The sequence below is a fragment of the Nipponia nippon genome, unplaced genomic scaffold (genome assembly GCF_047370975.1).
Source record: "Nipponia nippon isolate SJK-2023a ecotype South Korea unplaced genomic scaffold, ASM4737097v1 scaffold_10, whole genome shotgun sequence".
Lineage (NCBI taxonomy): Eukaryota > Metazoa > Chordata > Aves > Pelecaniformes > Threskiornithidae > Nipponia > Nipponia nippon.
Genome location: NW_028262291.1, coordinates 15,493,757 through 15,509,494, shown reverse-complemented (window position 1 = coordinate 15,509,494; position 15,738 = coordinate 15,493,757). Strand labels below are relative to the sequence as shown.

Sequence of the window (15,738 nt, the reverse complement as noted above, 5' to 3'; positions counted from 1 at the left end):
ACAGAATCCATTTAATGTTATCATATATTGCTAGAATGTTGTATTATTATATATACTGTCTTCTAGTCCAGATGTTGCCTGATTGGCAGAAGCAGTATGCTGAGGTATTTTCATGATATCATCCCTTGTGTATGACAAATGTGCTTGTTTCCAGAGCTGCTGTTTGTCTGCAGCTGACAGAGCATCAGTACTCTGACCAACTGAGAGGAGAGATTCAAACAAAGGAATTGTTCATTGTAGGAAGGAGACAGAGAGTGAATCTGGACAGCTCTTTCCTTGGAGAAGTCGGGAGCAACTGTACGGGTGGTTTGTGCACCTCAGGTTCCTAAAGCAATTGCAGTAGCAAACGGTGCTGAGGTTGGAAAAGAATAGGCAGATTATTCATCCAGAGATTCTTGCTGTCTTTTTCACAGGCTGATAGGCTTTCCTTGTTTGTTTTTGAAATAGTTTTGCCCATGTGAGTCAAAACTGAGGTTGCAGTAAAACACAAACCATTACCTAGACCTTGTGATTTCCACTTACGTGCCATCTAGGTTTCTTCCTTAGCAGCATCACTCTATGTCTTCTCCTTTTGTTTGCAGGGTCAAAGTCCAAGCATTTTATTAAGCTATCAATGATGTTTGAATTTAAACAGGAAAGAAAACCAAAGACAACAGAACACCCCCCGACAAACAACAAAGAGGAATAGTAGCATTCATGCGCACAAAGTCCCGTGCGTGTAAGAGACTTGTACCGTGTTGCAGAGACTTGCATGCAGCTCTTGTAGTACACTCAAAAATACTTCCCAAGCACACTAACACTTCAGTAGTTCTGCCTTTGAGACTTCAGTTGCCAGTGCTGCTGCTGTTCAGCTGGGAGTTGGCAGACCGTCCTGGCACTGATATGTTGATGAAAGTGGGAGATTGACTTTGCTATGTTGTAAATATCATTGTCTATTTACTTGCCCTTGAAAATGCTATAAATACTTTGTTACTGTGTAATGAAGTATGAATTATTGCAGTGAGGTTATTTGTAATATGAGTCTCAGTACAGTTTAAAAACCACTACTACATTATACTTCTTTACAGGTTGTAAAGGCTGGAAACAAAGTTCATAGCTTTGGAAAGAGGGAACAAGCTATTAGGAGGAATCCCAATGTTCCTGTTATAGTAAGAGGCTGGCTACACAAACAGGTATGCATGTAATCATCTGTTTCTGTTCATATACTTCAATACAATCATCAAGTAAAAGTAAGTGCATTCCAAGTAACTGAAAAAACAGAAGCTCAAATGTTGGCGATGCAGGGCCATGTTTGGTACTCCCACAACCTTCTATAATGAGGGCCTTGTGCTCAGCAAGTGTGAAAACCAAGTTTTATGTACAGGTTTGATTCAGAAGTGGAAACTGATAAATGGACATTGCCATCATGGTTAAATGTTGAGGCCATAATTTTGTTTTCTATATCTGGTTGTTTTCCCTGTTTTATCCTGCTGGCTTGCGGCCATGCTGATCTCGGTCTCGCTCAGAACACACTATAAACCGGAGGCTGGCTGTGAAGGCCTTATTCCATCTGCTTGCTTATGCCCTTATACCCTGATCAAAGGCTTAATTCCAACCCTTTTGTTCTCCAGAAGTAGGAGGGAGAAAATAGAGACAGGGACCCGTTCACCACACAGTGCTGTCACCAAGACCAGTGTCCAAGCAAAGGCTGGATTATAGGATTTCATCCAACAAACAGGATTTTACAGCTGCTGCATCTTGAACTCTTAAGCTGACAGAAGCACGTCCTTGAGTGCAAAAAGTAAATAAAGCTGTTGTTGTATGAGAATACTTCCCTGCTTCTAATTTGGCAGTCAGTGCCCATCAGATTATCACCAGAGATCCAGCAGCTAGGTTTAGGGATGAGTAGGAGAAGGCTAAAATCTAAGGCTTACAATTATGATTCTACATATACAGGAAAGTGAAATTGCTGACAGCCACCCGCTTCCTCCTGCATGGAGAGCTGTATTCTGCTATCAACTCTGTTGACATTCACTACCCAAGTCCATTAGTTTTCAGGACAGAATCAGAACTCCAACACAGTATGTGTTGACAGCATTGTAGCATGAAAAAGGAAAGGGAAGAAAGTCCTTGCATACTTAATATGATTGCAGAAAGAAGGGAGAAATAGTATATACAACATTCCTCTAGCTGTTTCCTTCTGTCCCCTTTCCTCTACTTGCAAGCACTTAAAGCTTGAAGATACTTTCTAGGCTGCTGATCTCATCAAAGCCTACCTCAGCTGAATAAGTTGTACGTGCTTAGGTTACAGTCTGGCAATTTTACAAGCTTTTAAAATTAATTTCAATGTAAATATTACTCATTTTGACAAGGTGATATATATTATACAGAGAGATACATATATAGATCTCCACAGACATATTATATTATACTTCATTAAAATTTGCACATTATGCACCCTGTTTTATTTCCTAAGGAATATTTGATTAAATTACATTTTAGGCATGGGTAACATATGGGAGATTGACTGTAGAATTATAGGGGTTCATTGTCTGAAATATGAGGTCATACTTCACAGCTGTGTAGTGATTTTCATCTTGGTCTACAGGCAATCCTTGCTGGAGTTTGTGCCATCCAGATGCATACTTTGTTTCTTTATTGCAGGATAAATCTGTCTAGATAAAATATGCATTGGTTGTGTATAAGGTTAATCTTAATGCTCTTTGGGATGCAAGTTTAATTACTTAATGAAAATTAGCAGTTTAATATTCTACCTTGATTATTTTATAGCTGGATGTTTTGCCTCTTATCTTTCTTAGCACATAATATTTTGCTAAAATATAAACCACTTGTTTTTGCAATTAATACCATATTTAAGCAAACTTCTGGTAAACTACTCACTGGTACAGCATTGCATAATAAGCTGTTAACTTTCCTTAAATGAAAAGTGTATCACATTTCTTGCATTTCAGGATAGCTCTGGAATGCGATTATGGAAAAGACGATGGTTCGTGCTTGCTGATTATTGTTTGTTTTACTACAAAGGTGAGTAGATACTAGCTCTTTTGAGGTAGTCTGTAACAGTTCACCTGTTCAAATCGCATTGCAAGCATAAACTAATTGAACTCTTCAGATATAGTTAGGTATTCTGAGAAGATGTGTAATGAAACACTTATCCGTGTGTCTTTAATGGGCAGCAAATTTCAGGCTGGAATGGGGGAACAAGGGGATGCTGTGTGATCTTTTGTCACATAACTTATCTTTGATATATGCCAAGGTTTACATTGCAAAACATTTGGCAGCAATACCAGTTTAAGATATATCCCATCTCTGGTCTGTATTGTGTTACCCACTTGCTTGCACTTGTACAGCTGATTTTTTGAGAATGCGCTATGGCTGGATCAGGGCATTGATTCAGCTTTAATCCAGGGGACAATGTAGGAGTGAGAACTTCCGAATCCAGTATTTATACCAAAAAAGGTTGGATGTGATCTTAGCCTGAACTAGGAATAATGGTATTACATAAGGTTATTTTGAAGTTTTGAATATTGTGTAGTGTGTTACAGTTTTTGGAAAGCCTTACAGAATATGAAACTCGAATTCATATTTCTAGGTGTTGCATTTCTGCTGCTGATCACTTTAGAGCCAGCAGTAATAGAGGTTTCCTAATTACAGCAGTTAGCCTAGATGTAGAATGCTAAATGGAAGGTCCATCATGTTATGCAGCCTGTCAGAGTTCGTCACAATAAGCTTTATTCTCAAAGCGTATTCTTCTGTCTGAACCTAAAAAATCACCCCACCCCCCTCCCCCAAAAAATCAACAAACCCCCAAACTGATCTTTTTCAAAAAAATTCAATCTTATTTCTTTAAAAATAAAACATTTTTCTCCATGTATTATTGGTGTTGACTCATAACGAAATTCAGGTCAGAAAGGACTTCAGGAAGTGTCTAGTCCAACCGCCTGGTGAAAGCAGGGTCAGGAAGGAAGTCAGCCCAGGTTGCTCAGGGCTTAATCCAGTCAGGCGTTGAAAACCTCCAAGGATGGAGATGGCACAACCTGCCTCGTTGGCCTGTTCCGCTGCTGATCCGTCCTCATGGGGAAAATTCTTTTCCTTATATCCAGTCTGAATCGCTCTTCTTTCTACTTAATGCCTGTTGTCTGTGTGTCCATAAAGGAGAATGTATTGTTAGCCCACTGAGAAGTGCAGTGAATTAGATTCTATTTTTTTTTATTCAACAGACAGCAGAGAAGAATCTGTTTTGGGTAGCATACCATTGCCTAGTTACGTAATATCTCCAGTTGGACCTGAAGATCGCATAAATCGCAAATTTTCTTTTAAGGTACAGTTACAAAGCTTATTAGCTAATCATATTTTAAAATGTTTATTTGCATTAGAAAAGATGCTGTTGTAAACAGAAACATCATCTGCTTTCCTATTTTTTTTTTTTTTTTTTAAAAGCAGACAGGTTTATTGACTGCCTGCTCAAATGTGACATAGCACTTTTTTGTTGCTTATGAAGTGACATTCATATGTCTGTTACTATGTAAGTATCTTTAGAGCTTCATAATGTGTCTGTGAGTAAAGATCCTGTTTCTAAAATTAGAAATCAGTATTGATAAGTTGTCCCAGTGTTGTTTACAAATTGAAAGAAAAGTTTTCGTTTTTTTCTTTATAGAGTACTTGATCTCATAGTGGACTGATGGTTTTGGTTTTGTTGTGTTCTTTTTTAAATGAAATAATCAGCTCAGTTCCTGCAGTTAGAAAATGACAACACTGTAGTTTTTGCTGTATAATTTCCTCGTTTCAAGGGAAAAAGAGTAACCAATTTTTTTCTCCTTTTTTGAGGGGGAGCAATAGTTGTCCTAAGTGACATGCAGTTTTTTAAAGAAAAAATACTCTTGTTTTCATGTAGTTTGAGGTTGGTTTTGTGTTTTTTCTTCTTTTAAAAACATTTAATTGTATAATTTACGGTTCTATTCTTTGTTATAAAAACTCTATGAAAATGAAATAAAACATACATTCCTTCTTGACAGTGGAGAAACCTGACTCCAATTGATTGTCTGAGCTGCAGCACTGAGGCAAAGTTTAGAAACATCAGTGTGTGTTGCAGATTTAAATTCTACTGAAACAAGGAGCAGAACCTGTTTTTCTGTCAAACAAATGAGCTATGTACTTTAAAAAAATTTCTTTTGAAATCAGGTTTTGATCAGGTATACATTAGGACATATAGAAGGAAACTTTCTGTTTAAATCTTTCTTGTGCTGAAATTACAAAGAACGTGTGCTCAGCTTAGACTTACTCTTGCATTTTGATTTTTGGGGTGTTTTAAAATTGTAGCCTGCCTTTTGTTGCTTTGGGTTCTGTTTTCAAGTGGATAATGGTTTGAAATTTATTAAACAAATATTAACTTGGGAAATGTGTTTTAAAAGAAACACCCAGTGCACTTTGTGGAAATGTTTATTGTACTTTTTCAAATGCATTGAACATGAGATAACAGGACAAGCTACAAAAGAACCTTTGTGCAAGAAAAACATTCCACTCAATTCAATATTTAATGAGTGTAATTCATCAAGCCCTCCTCTTCTAGAGCCTTTTCCTAGGAAGAAGCACATACCGAAAGAGGAAGACCCGATGTACTTCTAGGTTTCTACTGCTCTTGAATAACTATTAGTGCAGACTGGGGAAGGAGATAAAGTAGCGATAGTTGCTTTAGAGTTTAAAAAAAAAAATCTGCTTTTTATTTTATTGAAAGGATGTTTGAAAATGTTAATTGACTGTATATTAGGATTATTAACCAGTTTAACACTATGAGTGATAAGGGGGGAAAAAACCCTCTCTCTGTGTGTGTGCATATATTTATATATATGCAAACACACACGTAGTTTCCAAGCAGTATGTTCTGTAGGCAAGCTCTCAAGTCACCACTGCCAAGCTGTGCCTCTCCTTTCCTGTGGGGTAGAATCCATGGTTAAATGTTTTCAGAAGCAATTACAGACTTTCCCTGTTCCTTTTAGGATATCATATGTATATGAGCTCTACCAAGTCTTTAATCTGAGTCTTTTTCTGAAAATCAGCATGAGCCAGTAACTTGAGACTTTCAACATAGGGTCATTACTAAAAAGTTGATATAGAAATAGGGAGTTAATAGCAAAAGAAACTTTATGCTAGAAATCTATATAAAAAATCCATAACATACATTTCATGTATTCGTTTGTCCGGCCAATCTTAGCACTGCTTTAGGTGTTTGATGATTGACTGCAGACTTGATGCTGCAGTTTCATTTTATTTAGAACTAAGTCCTAGGGCAGTAGGAGGATTTTGTAAGATTCCTGTCGCATGGACCCCATCCAACACTGACGTTCAATGGTCGTGGCGTCGGCTGTGGGTGCACGGTGGCAGGAGCACGGCCGTCCTGGCATTCCATCACTCACCAGCCATTACCTTTATCTAATCTCTTCGGTACACTTCGATATCCAGAGCGTAGACGGACATTCTGTCTCTCAACATAGTGCAGCCAGAAATAGAAAACACAAGCAGATTAAGCCCAAAATGAAGATAGGACTTTTGCATTTAAGTCCTGAATGAACGGGAGAATGTGCCATGTCACTTTTTACATTTATTCGTATTGTTGTAAATCCTCTGTTACAATAGAGGTATTGGCACTCATTTTAAATGGCTGTTTTAAGCAACAATGAGTTTTTGAAGCTAGGAAAGCACTGAAACTGCAAAAAATGTCAACATTTTGGTTTGTAAAACTGAAGGAAGGAAATTTACTTAGCAAATACATGGATGCTTTTTGCATATGATGCAGTTAGAGGAAGGTTTCTAAAGTACATGCTCACTAGGATATATGTTAAACCCTGCTAGCTGTTAAAATGTACACCCTAGGAGTTCTCAGAATTCTTGTGCTTTCATCATCTCCTAAGGCCCAGCTTTAAGCTTATGTGTCTCTTTGGGAGTTTAACAATTACAGGCCTGCAGAACTGTGTACAGGCTGTTCAAATGCAATCAAAAACCTACTTTGAAGTGTAGCAGTATGTATGTTAAATTGTTTTGTTTAGAAACTCTCTTTTATTTATCTTGATGAATTTTTCACATTGTTTATTTGTCCCAAGGAAAGTGCTGTGACTGGCTGTAAGCTGCTGTCATTAAGCTGTGTGACAGCCTTTTAGAACTCAAGATCCTTGCTGCATAGTTAGTTCAGTAGCTAGCATCTTAAAGATATTAAATTAATCTAATCGCTATATTGTTAATATAGTAATTTTTTTGCTGATACAAATGTGAGGGAGCACAAATCCAATGTATAGATTTTAATGTGAAAAAGTCTGCACAACATTAATATATAGCTGGAAATACTCCCTGTGATTAATAGAGAATTGACTGTACTTTTTAGTAATACAACAATTTTAAACATGAGTAAACATTAACCTTCAATTTATGAAGGTTAATGTCATCACAGTCTCTTTAGAAGCCTCATTGTCCTCAATCATGAAAATTATTTTTAATTGGTCTTATATGTGTCAAAATATATGAGAGAACACTGAATGTAAACTCATTTCTATGAATCTGATTGTAATACAAATTGAGAAACTTGGAAGGCCTACCAACATTGGCTGTAAAGAAGACGACAAAACTTTACGCAAAGACAATATATGCAAGTATATGTTTGTATTTAGGTGCATATCTTGCTACCAAATAAAGTCAATGAAGGATGCTCTGATGTTTCTGTAAGAGGTTGGAAGTAGTGTTGGGGATAGAAGTTACTCCTTTTTATTTTGATACTACCTTTTAAATTTTTTCAAAGATATACCCTTTCAGCGTGAGGGCATTCAGAGCCGAGGAAGTCAGGCCAAATGATTACTTCCAGAAGACGCTACTGCAGCTTGTTTTTAAACATCTTTTCATTATTGACATTCTAAGACTTACTAATGGAAGTATCTGTTCATTGCTTTAGACCTCCTGGGACCAGGGCTAACTTCTTATCTTTTTCCTTGATCTGACTGGTTTTCCTAAAAAGTTTTGACATAGTTTGTTCATTTATGTTCTCTGGATCATTATTGCTTCCTTGGGCTCCCATATTGCTTATAAAGCTTCTCTGGGTCTGGGGAGTCAGGTGAAGAAATGCCAAGGGCTATAAATTTGAGAGGTGCCATTTTAGAATTTGGAAGAGGGAAGGTTTTAGCTTCTAGAAGTCCTGAAAAAGCTCAATATTATTTGAGGGTGAAAGACAAGTCAGATTGTAGTGTGCTGTTGTTGTGTTTATAGTGAAGGCTCAGAGTATCATTTCAGTTTTTGCTCATAAATGTTTCATAAATATCGAACTTCAGAAGGGAGAATTTCCTGTATTTTATAGCTTATTGAGAGGACTAACTTAGAAAGATTACAATTATTATAAAACTGTTCCCCTCCTCATCCCTCTGTCCTATGAACTGTGGCTTTTTCTCTCCTAGGAATTTTGAATTATTGGATGCGAAATTGACAGCTCTAGGCATTAGTTATTTTTAGTATAGTCTTTTGTTAAGTATTTTCTTTGGAAACGTGAATCTTTTCATGATTTAACTTGTTTTACTTTTTGTCCTTATCTTGTCCTATTGATATGCCCTTGGGGTTTACTGTCCATTTCTCCTTCTGTGCATTATGGGAGAGAGACTGCTTTTCTGCTCAATCTATCCACATTAAGGCATCTGAATGCATGAATAGGTACCAATATTATTTTTTCCCTGTTGTGTGTATGGTGTACGTGTGCGCATGTGCTGTGTTTTAGGCTTTTTAGTATGCTGTAGTCATCCTAATAGCTATTGCTTTAAAAAAAAAAAACAAAAAACCACAAAACTGCTAGCTTCTGTGTCTGCTAGCAGTGACAGCTATGGGACATTGGTGCAAAGTGGCTTTCTTGCATATAAAACATGCTACTAATCAATAACTGAAATATATTTGAATTTTCCTTTAACCGGTTTTATGTATTACAAACTTCAGAATGTCGTGTTTGTTGATAATAACACACCATCTCTGTTATCCCTTCTGAAGCTATGAATGTTTATGGCTGTGATAGCTTCAGCCTCTCAAGGGAGAATAGTGCAACATACTTTGCATTTTTATATTGTTCTCTCCTACAGCCTCTTAGGCAGTGCTTTCAGCTGTGTTCATCACGTGCTGCTGAAAGAGAACCTGAAAGGTGAATGGGTTATGCTGATCAGGACATACAGGTCAATTCAGACAGCTGTTAAATCCATTTATTGATGTGGTACGCAGTCTCCGCAGTTAGTTAGCCAAAGGTTCTGTTTTTTTTTCAGCAAGTATATAACCAGGAGTGGTAGGGTCCTACTGTGCCATCTGCAGCACGGCATACGTAGTCTGCTTTTCTGCAGGAGTTGCTTCACTTTTGAATTCTAGCATCGTCTTCTACGGGCTCAACGTGGTCTGTGAAGGAACCCTGTAGTCGTAAGGTCTAGTGTTAAAATCAGTGATTTCCTTTACATCTGGAGCTGCCAAGTTTTGGTCTGTTCTTACACTGAATGCTAACCATTAATTGCAATGAATTAAATGCTTCTAAATCATATTTGGTTTGACCACTTGTAACAGTCTCAAAATGGCAAAAAAAAAAAAAAAATCCCAATAACAGCAAAGAAAAACCAAACCCAAAGAACTCAACCAGGCAAACATGAAAAAAATCCTTTGATTCCTAAATACCCAATTGATCAGAGCTACTGTTTCATGTGTGTAAGTCCTGTTTTCCTGTGTTAAGGTAGGTAGGCAGCTATGGCGGGGAAGGAGAAACCACCTTGTATTCCCTTATCGGCTAACGCTGTTGGGAAGCAGAGACTCTTTCTAGCAGAAGAGACTTGGACTTGTCTATGTCACACTTTCCTCCTCTTCACCTCCTCCTTTTTCTAGCTGGCTGTTGTGTTGCAGTCTCACCCTTTCCACCACGGATGCGATGGCAGGCCAGGGACTGACCCCTGGGGAGGCTGTGTTACCACAGTTTTAAAAACAAACTGAGGCTTCCTTGCTTGAGGCGCATAAAGGAAAGACCACGTTTCACATGTGTGTAAGAACAGGCTGCAATAGAAAGGGAGTAAATTTTCCACAAAACTTAAAGCACTGTAATAGTAAGCAAATATTTTGCTCTTTGGAGTTGTTGATACAGGTTTCTAATGTTATGGTAATTTGGGAAATTCAGGGTAAACAACTCAAATTGTAACATTTAGGGAGGGCTGCACCAGATTAAATAGCCTGGGTTTTGTCAAAACTATTGCTGTGTTTCTGAAGCCATCTGTGATTGTAGAGTGGGTTTCTTTTATTTGGAATAATGAGGAGGAGAGGATTTCATCAAAATAAAAACACCAGTCATTTAGGGAAGATTTGTGAAATATGTTTAACCTTTAAAAGAAGATGTAGCCAAGGTAAAAAGTTGAGATAATTTTTTTTCCTTTTAAAAAACCCCCTGTCTCAGAAGTGTTTCATGACATTAGCTTTTGTGTGTGATAGCAGGTTTAGTTCTATAAAAAGCAGTTTAAATTACTAATTTTGTTTTAATATCATTATAAGAGCTTTCAAGCTGAGTATACTGTCTTCAGTGTTTCGGGAAGTAACGAGATGAATCTCTCCCTGCTAATCTGAAGCGCATCTGTAAAGTAACTTTGAGGAAATACAGTCAAGTGTTTCAGGACTGATACGACTTAGTGGTTTCTATACTATCGCTTATAGAAATTTGGATGAGACTTGATTGCATTTAGCTAGCTTAGAGTTACAAAGACATTACATATTGAATACATTTGAATATTGAATATATTTATAGAGGAATTTCCAAATACCTCTAGTTTGCAGTGGAATTTCATGGAGTATTTTGGTGTGCAGAGATACTTGTCAATATTTTGTGCTGTGATAATTCCACCAGTATTACTAACTTTATCAGTAAGTCTTGTGATTTTGCAGCTAATATATAGAGAGGTTCAACTGCACGCTTTAACCAAAAGATCTTAACGTGCATTATAATTAGTTCTTAAATAAGCAGTTTAATTGCTTCAATTGTAAGATTTTTGTCTGTGTTATGTCTGAATAAATTGCTTTATTAAATGAGCTGGGAAAATTGGCTTGCTTACGCATGTCTCAGGATTTCTTTAATTTGTTTTGCATGGTATTTATGGCAAATGAAATGTATCCGTTAAGAGAAAATGAAAAGCTGAAATTTCCTAGTATGAAAAACAGAAGCGCTGCACTTTTAGCTTAATAGTGCGAGAAAGAGGTAGAGGAATTTCAGCAAAAATCACAAGAGTGCTGTTTGAGTTTGCTGCACTACAGCCTGTTGTGGCAGTGTAATAATTTTACCCAAAATGCAAAAGTTATTCAAAAGTTATTTAAAGATATCAGGAAAAGTTACAGGAAATTTCCTGGGGGAAAAACTGGAAGGGCTGTCTGACTTTTTTCTTTTCTTTTGTTTCTTGCAGGCTGTTCATACAGGTATGCGGGCATATATTTATAATAAGAATTCTGTTATTGGCTCTCAGGCAGAGCATTCAGGGATGCGGACATACTACTTCAGTGCAGATACCCAAGAGGATATGAATGGCTGGATCCGGGCTATGAACCAAGCTGCTCTTATGCAAACACGCTCTTCACTGAAAAGGCAAGTTCAATATACAAACTGTTAGCTTTTAAAAATAATAATAATAAAAAAAATATATATATATATATTAAAAAAAATCAGATTAGTGGTGATTTCTGAAAGTGATATTTGTAAATGTGTGCATGAAACTCATTCCCATTTTAAAGAAATAATTCTTTTTAGTTTACATGCTGTTGCAAATCAGTTAACTAACATTAATTAAGAAAACCTGGTGTTCAGTATCTGTGTTTACACACAAATTGTGTGCCCATATTTAGTGACATGGATTAATTTCTGTATCTATATAATTTTTTAGGGAATTTCAGTTAAAAAGTTAGGTTTTTGTGAGAAAATTCATACACCTGCAACAGGTAATTGCCAGCCTTGAGGAGAGAGATGTAAAAGGGAAAAGACAGAAGAGTAACAAGTTGTTTCAAAAGAGTGTTCAGAAGTAGGATTAAAATGCTGTTAAGAGGGAAAGGAGTGTTACAGATGGGTAGGTCATAAGTGCATAGAGTTATGGGTATTAACTAATTTATGCAGCTATTAACTGCTTATTTTTTTTACTTACTTTGGTGGCCTTTAGTACTTGTAAGAGCTTTTTATGTTTTTCTTGGTGTAGAAAAAAAGCACTGCAACAACAGGTGGTTGTCCTTTGTCCCATTGTTAGTCCCAGTGCTAGAGGCAAATGAATTCAGCTGTGCCTTCATGTGCCTCCAGTTTTTCCCTTTTCTTAAAATTGGTGTAGCCTTCTTGATGTTTTGACTTCGGGAGCGTGATTCTTACCCTACAACTCCTTGTGAAAGAAGACTCCATACTGTGAGACAACCCTGCTTTTAACCTTTGGGGCTGTGAGGATTAAAATGTCATAGTGCAGTTTCTCACTACTGCTTGCTACTGGCAAATCAAATATAAGCAAAGGATCAACATCTCTTCCAGAGCTTTGCATCCTGTATGATTTTGTGTTAAGATTTTCTGGATTTAATTTAAATTTCAAATAACATGTAACCCATTACCTGTTTTTTCTTTGTAAATATAGGAATAATTGAAAGAAAAATTGGGGAGGTCTGGCATGTTAGAAGTATTGATCAAGTGTCCTTCCTCTTAGTAGACTATGCATTTTGCGACACTAAGTAGACTGAAGTGAAAACAATTGATTCATGGCACTTGTTCATAATTCACCTTCCATAAAGCTTTAAAGAAACTGAACTTAATTTCAGAGAAGATGAGGTGCTACTCCAAGATCAATGATACTCCATTGAATTGTAAAAGAAAAAAATGTTGTTGAGAAGCTTATCAGTATAAGGAGATGAAGAAAATTGCAAATGACATATGTAATGTGTCAAAAGCAACATAAAACTTATAGGATCCTTAGATATTTTACAGTGTGTTGTAAGTTTAATACCAAGATTTCTGGTACGGAATTTTTCAAATATTTAGACAATAAAGTAAATAAGTAAACTGGTGTGCATTGCAGCATGTGTTAGGAGCAATGGAGATATATTTTGTATTTCATTTTTTGCAGGAATAGTCCCCAGGTTAGAAATGCCCTGGACAATGATAGTACTGACTCAAATGTAGATATTGTTCTGTCCTCTTGGCCAGCAATGACTAGGCCCTAAGGCATCTACAAAGATATGAAAGACTTTTTTGACTTTGAAATGAGTAGTTGGCAGTTTGGTTTTGGTTTTTTGGCTTTCGGTGTTTCCCAGGATAGGAAGACTTTCTTATTTACAGTTGTTTGTACGTAATATTACACAAGTCGAACACTTCTTTCATACAATATTAGTGTATTCAGTCATTTTTACAGTTGCGTGTAAATGATTTCTGCTTCCTTGATAGCACTGTAAAGGTAACTTTTGTCTAACTGGGATAACAACTGAGTTTTGCTGCGTGTATCTATCTTAACATAATTCTGTCAAATTCACCACAGCCTGGAGAAAGTGCTTTTGTGGGTATCCTTTCTAAAATAGTAACAAGACCACATCAACTTTTCACAATTAAGCAGTATTCATTACTGACATGTATTTTCTTTTCAGAGAAACTGAAAAAGTGGATCAGCAAGCTGTTACACCCCAAGTCAATCATGTGGATGCCTGTAAAGAGTGTGTGAAAGCAGAGATTACAGATACAAAAGAAAGTTATCAGAAATCAGCTGAAATGCTTGGATATGATAAGCGTGAAGAGATAAGAAGAGAAAAAGAGGAGGAGGAACGTTATATCCACAGAAAAGAAACTCTGGAAACTAAGAAGGGAAAGGCTAAGCATGCGTTAACAGAAGCTGATTCATTATTTCCAGACTTAACGAATGCATCGCAGTCCCAAGTAGCTCAGCCTCAGCCAGCTGAGAAGAATGGAACGCTTCCTAGTTCATTAAGTATGAGTGCTGGCCTAGTGGAGCAGAATGGTACCAGCTCCTATAAAAGAGGGTTTGTTCCCAGAACAAATCCAGATAAACAGATTCAAAGAAAAAGTAACATGGCTCAAGTGGAGCACTGGGTAAAAGTCCAAAAAGGAGATACAAAAAGGTTAGTAATAGGCCCTTCTTTAAATAGACTGCCAAATGGCGTTTTCTTAAATTAAAGGAAAATATGTATTAGTAACATCTTTAGTGCAAATCAGAATGATATTTTACAGAGACAATATATAACAGAACTTACTTTCTCCTCCAGTGCAGAATGGTATTTTTCAGGTGGTTATCTCATGGGAAAGTCAATATGGGATTGGCTAATCAAATCCCTTTGGTGTTGTCACTATATTGCGAATAGAAAAAGTGAGATTAGAGTGCTATTTTTTTTACTGTTTTTAATCATGTGGATGCTTAAAACTTCTTAAAATTTGCTACAATTGAAGAGCCAGAAAGTGAAGTGCAGCCCTCAGTTACCTCTTATTCATAAACAACTACACAATATAAATTACAGATAATCGTTTGTTTTCCACTTAAAAGAATGATGATTTTTTTTTTTCCCCCTCCCTTCTGTTCCTGCTACAAACATCCATAAACTAGTCTATATCAGATCGCTGCACTCAAAGTCACCGTGTGTGTGGCACATATTGAAAGGTCTCCGTATATTCATTTAGTTCATGAAGAGGTCCTAGGATGATCCCATGGTCTCCAGGATTCTCTTTTCCCTTTTCAGTCCTTGAAAATTACTTAAATTGTACCAGGAGGTAGAATGCACACTGGAATGCTTTTGTAATTTGAAAATCTCGTAATTGCTTTACTTTCAAAGTGTGCAGTCAGATTAGGGACCACTTCTAAAAATGATGTATATATGCGTCTGTTCAGAATGTTACCTTGTGTCAAGTGGCAGGAAAGACAGCCGGGCTCTGTGCTGCATGTGAGGGTTTTTCAAATATGGGTAACCTACTGATTGGTACCTTATAAATTTACTAGAATCTCATTATAATATAGAACAATAGGAGACATTAGCATGTGGTTCTTAGGAGGGAGAAAACATTTTGGGCATATTTTTAACGCTTATTGAAGCTAACATTTGTCATTGTGGATCCAGTAACAAATACAAGGCTTGCTAATTCTGTTTGGAAGTCCATTCTTCTACTCTCTTATCTTTGGAATTCCCCTTAAAGAAGCTTTCATACTTTTCAATTTTATTTAATGTTCTTCTAGACTGCTAGAGTCAGTTTACTTGCTTGTTTTTGCTTGGATATCAGTCAGTGCTTCCCAAGAGAATATGACTTTAATGAAAAAAAGTACTTGGTATGTTAGTTCTTAGATGTGCAGGCGTATTAGTCTAAAACAATACAGAAAACTATTGAACTAGTTAGCCAGTGTTTAGGAAAACTTCTGCTGTTTTTCACATCAAAAGTAGAGGCCATGAACAGGCTTGATGGATAGCTAAATAAGTACTGGTTTCTTCCTAATTACTCTTTCCAGTAAATCAACTTTAGGTGTGTCTCAGGTATAGTGTTAAGATAGTGCTGTTGCAGGTGCCACCTTTTGTTCTAGATAAAACTAGCTACCTCAGCTGGAGCTGTTAAGTATTCAGTGAAACTTAGCAAGAGTTAACTGTAGTGATGTAACCAAAATCTGACTTTATATATATATATAAATTTTCTAATTTTCTTCTTACCTTGACAACTTCCTTTATGTTCTATTTTAGTTCAGTTGACCTTGTTTTCTTTGTCTT

General features: G+C 36.7%; 1 protein-coding gene across 9 annotated transcripts in view; it reads left to right on the top strand.

The window, feature by feature from the left end:
- The window catches only part of PLEKHA7 (pleckstrin homology domain containing A7), a 168,222-nt gene that overhangs the window by 111,927 nt on the left and 40,557 nt on the right, over positions 1-15,738 (top strand). For all 9 annotated transcript variants that reach the window (XM_087745643.1, XM_087745641.1, XM_087745642.1 and 6 more), the window contains 5 exons: positions 1,068-1,172; positions 2,952-3,024; positions 4,221-4,321; positions 11,430-11,608; positions 13,627-14,115. In XM_087745643.1, coding sequence (XP_087601769.1) covers positions 1,068-1,172; positions 2,952-3,024; positions 4,221-4,321; positions 11,430-11,608; positions 13,627-14,115 — 947 coding nt within the window. The remainder of the gene's footprint in view (positions 1-1,067; positions 1,173-2,951; positions 3,025-4,220; positions 4,322-11,429; positions 11,609-13,626; positions 14,116-15,738) is intronic.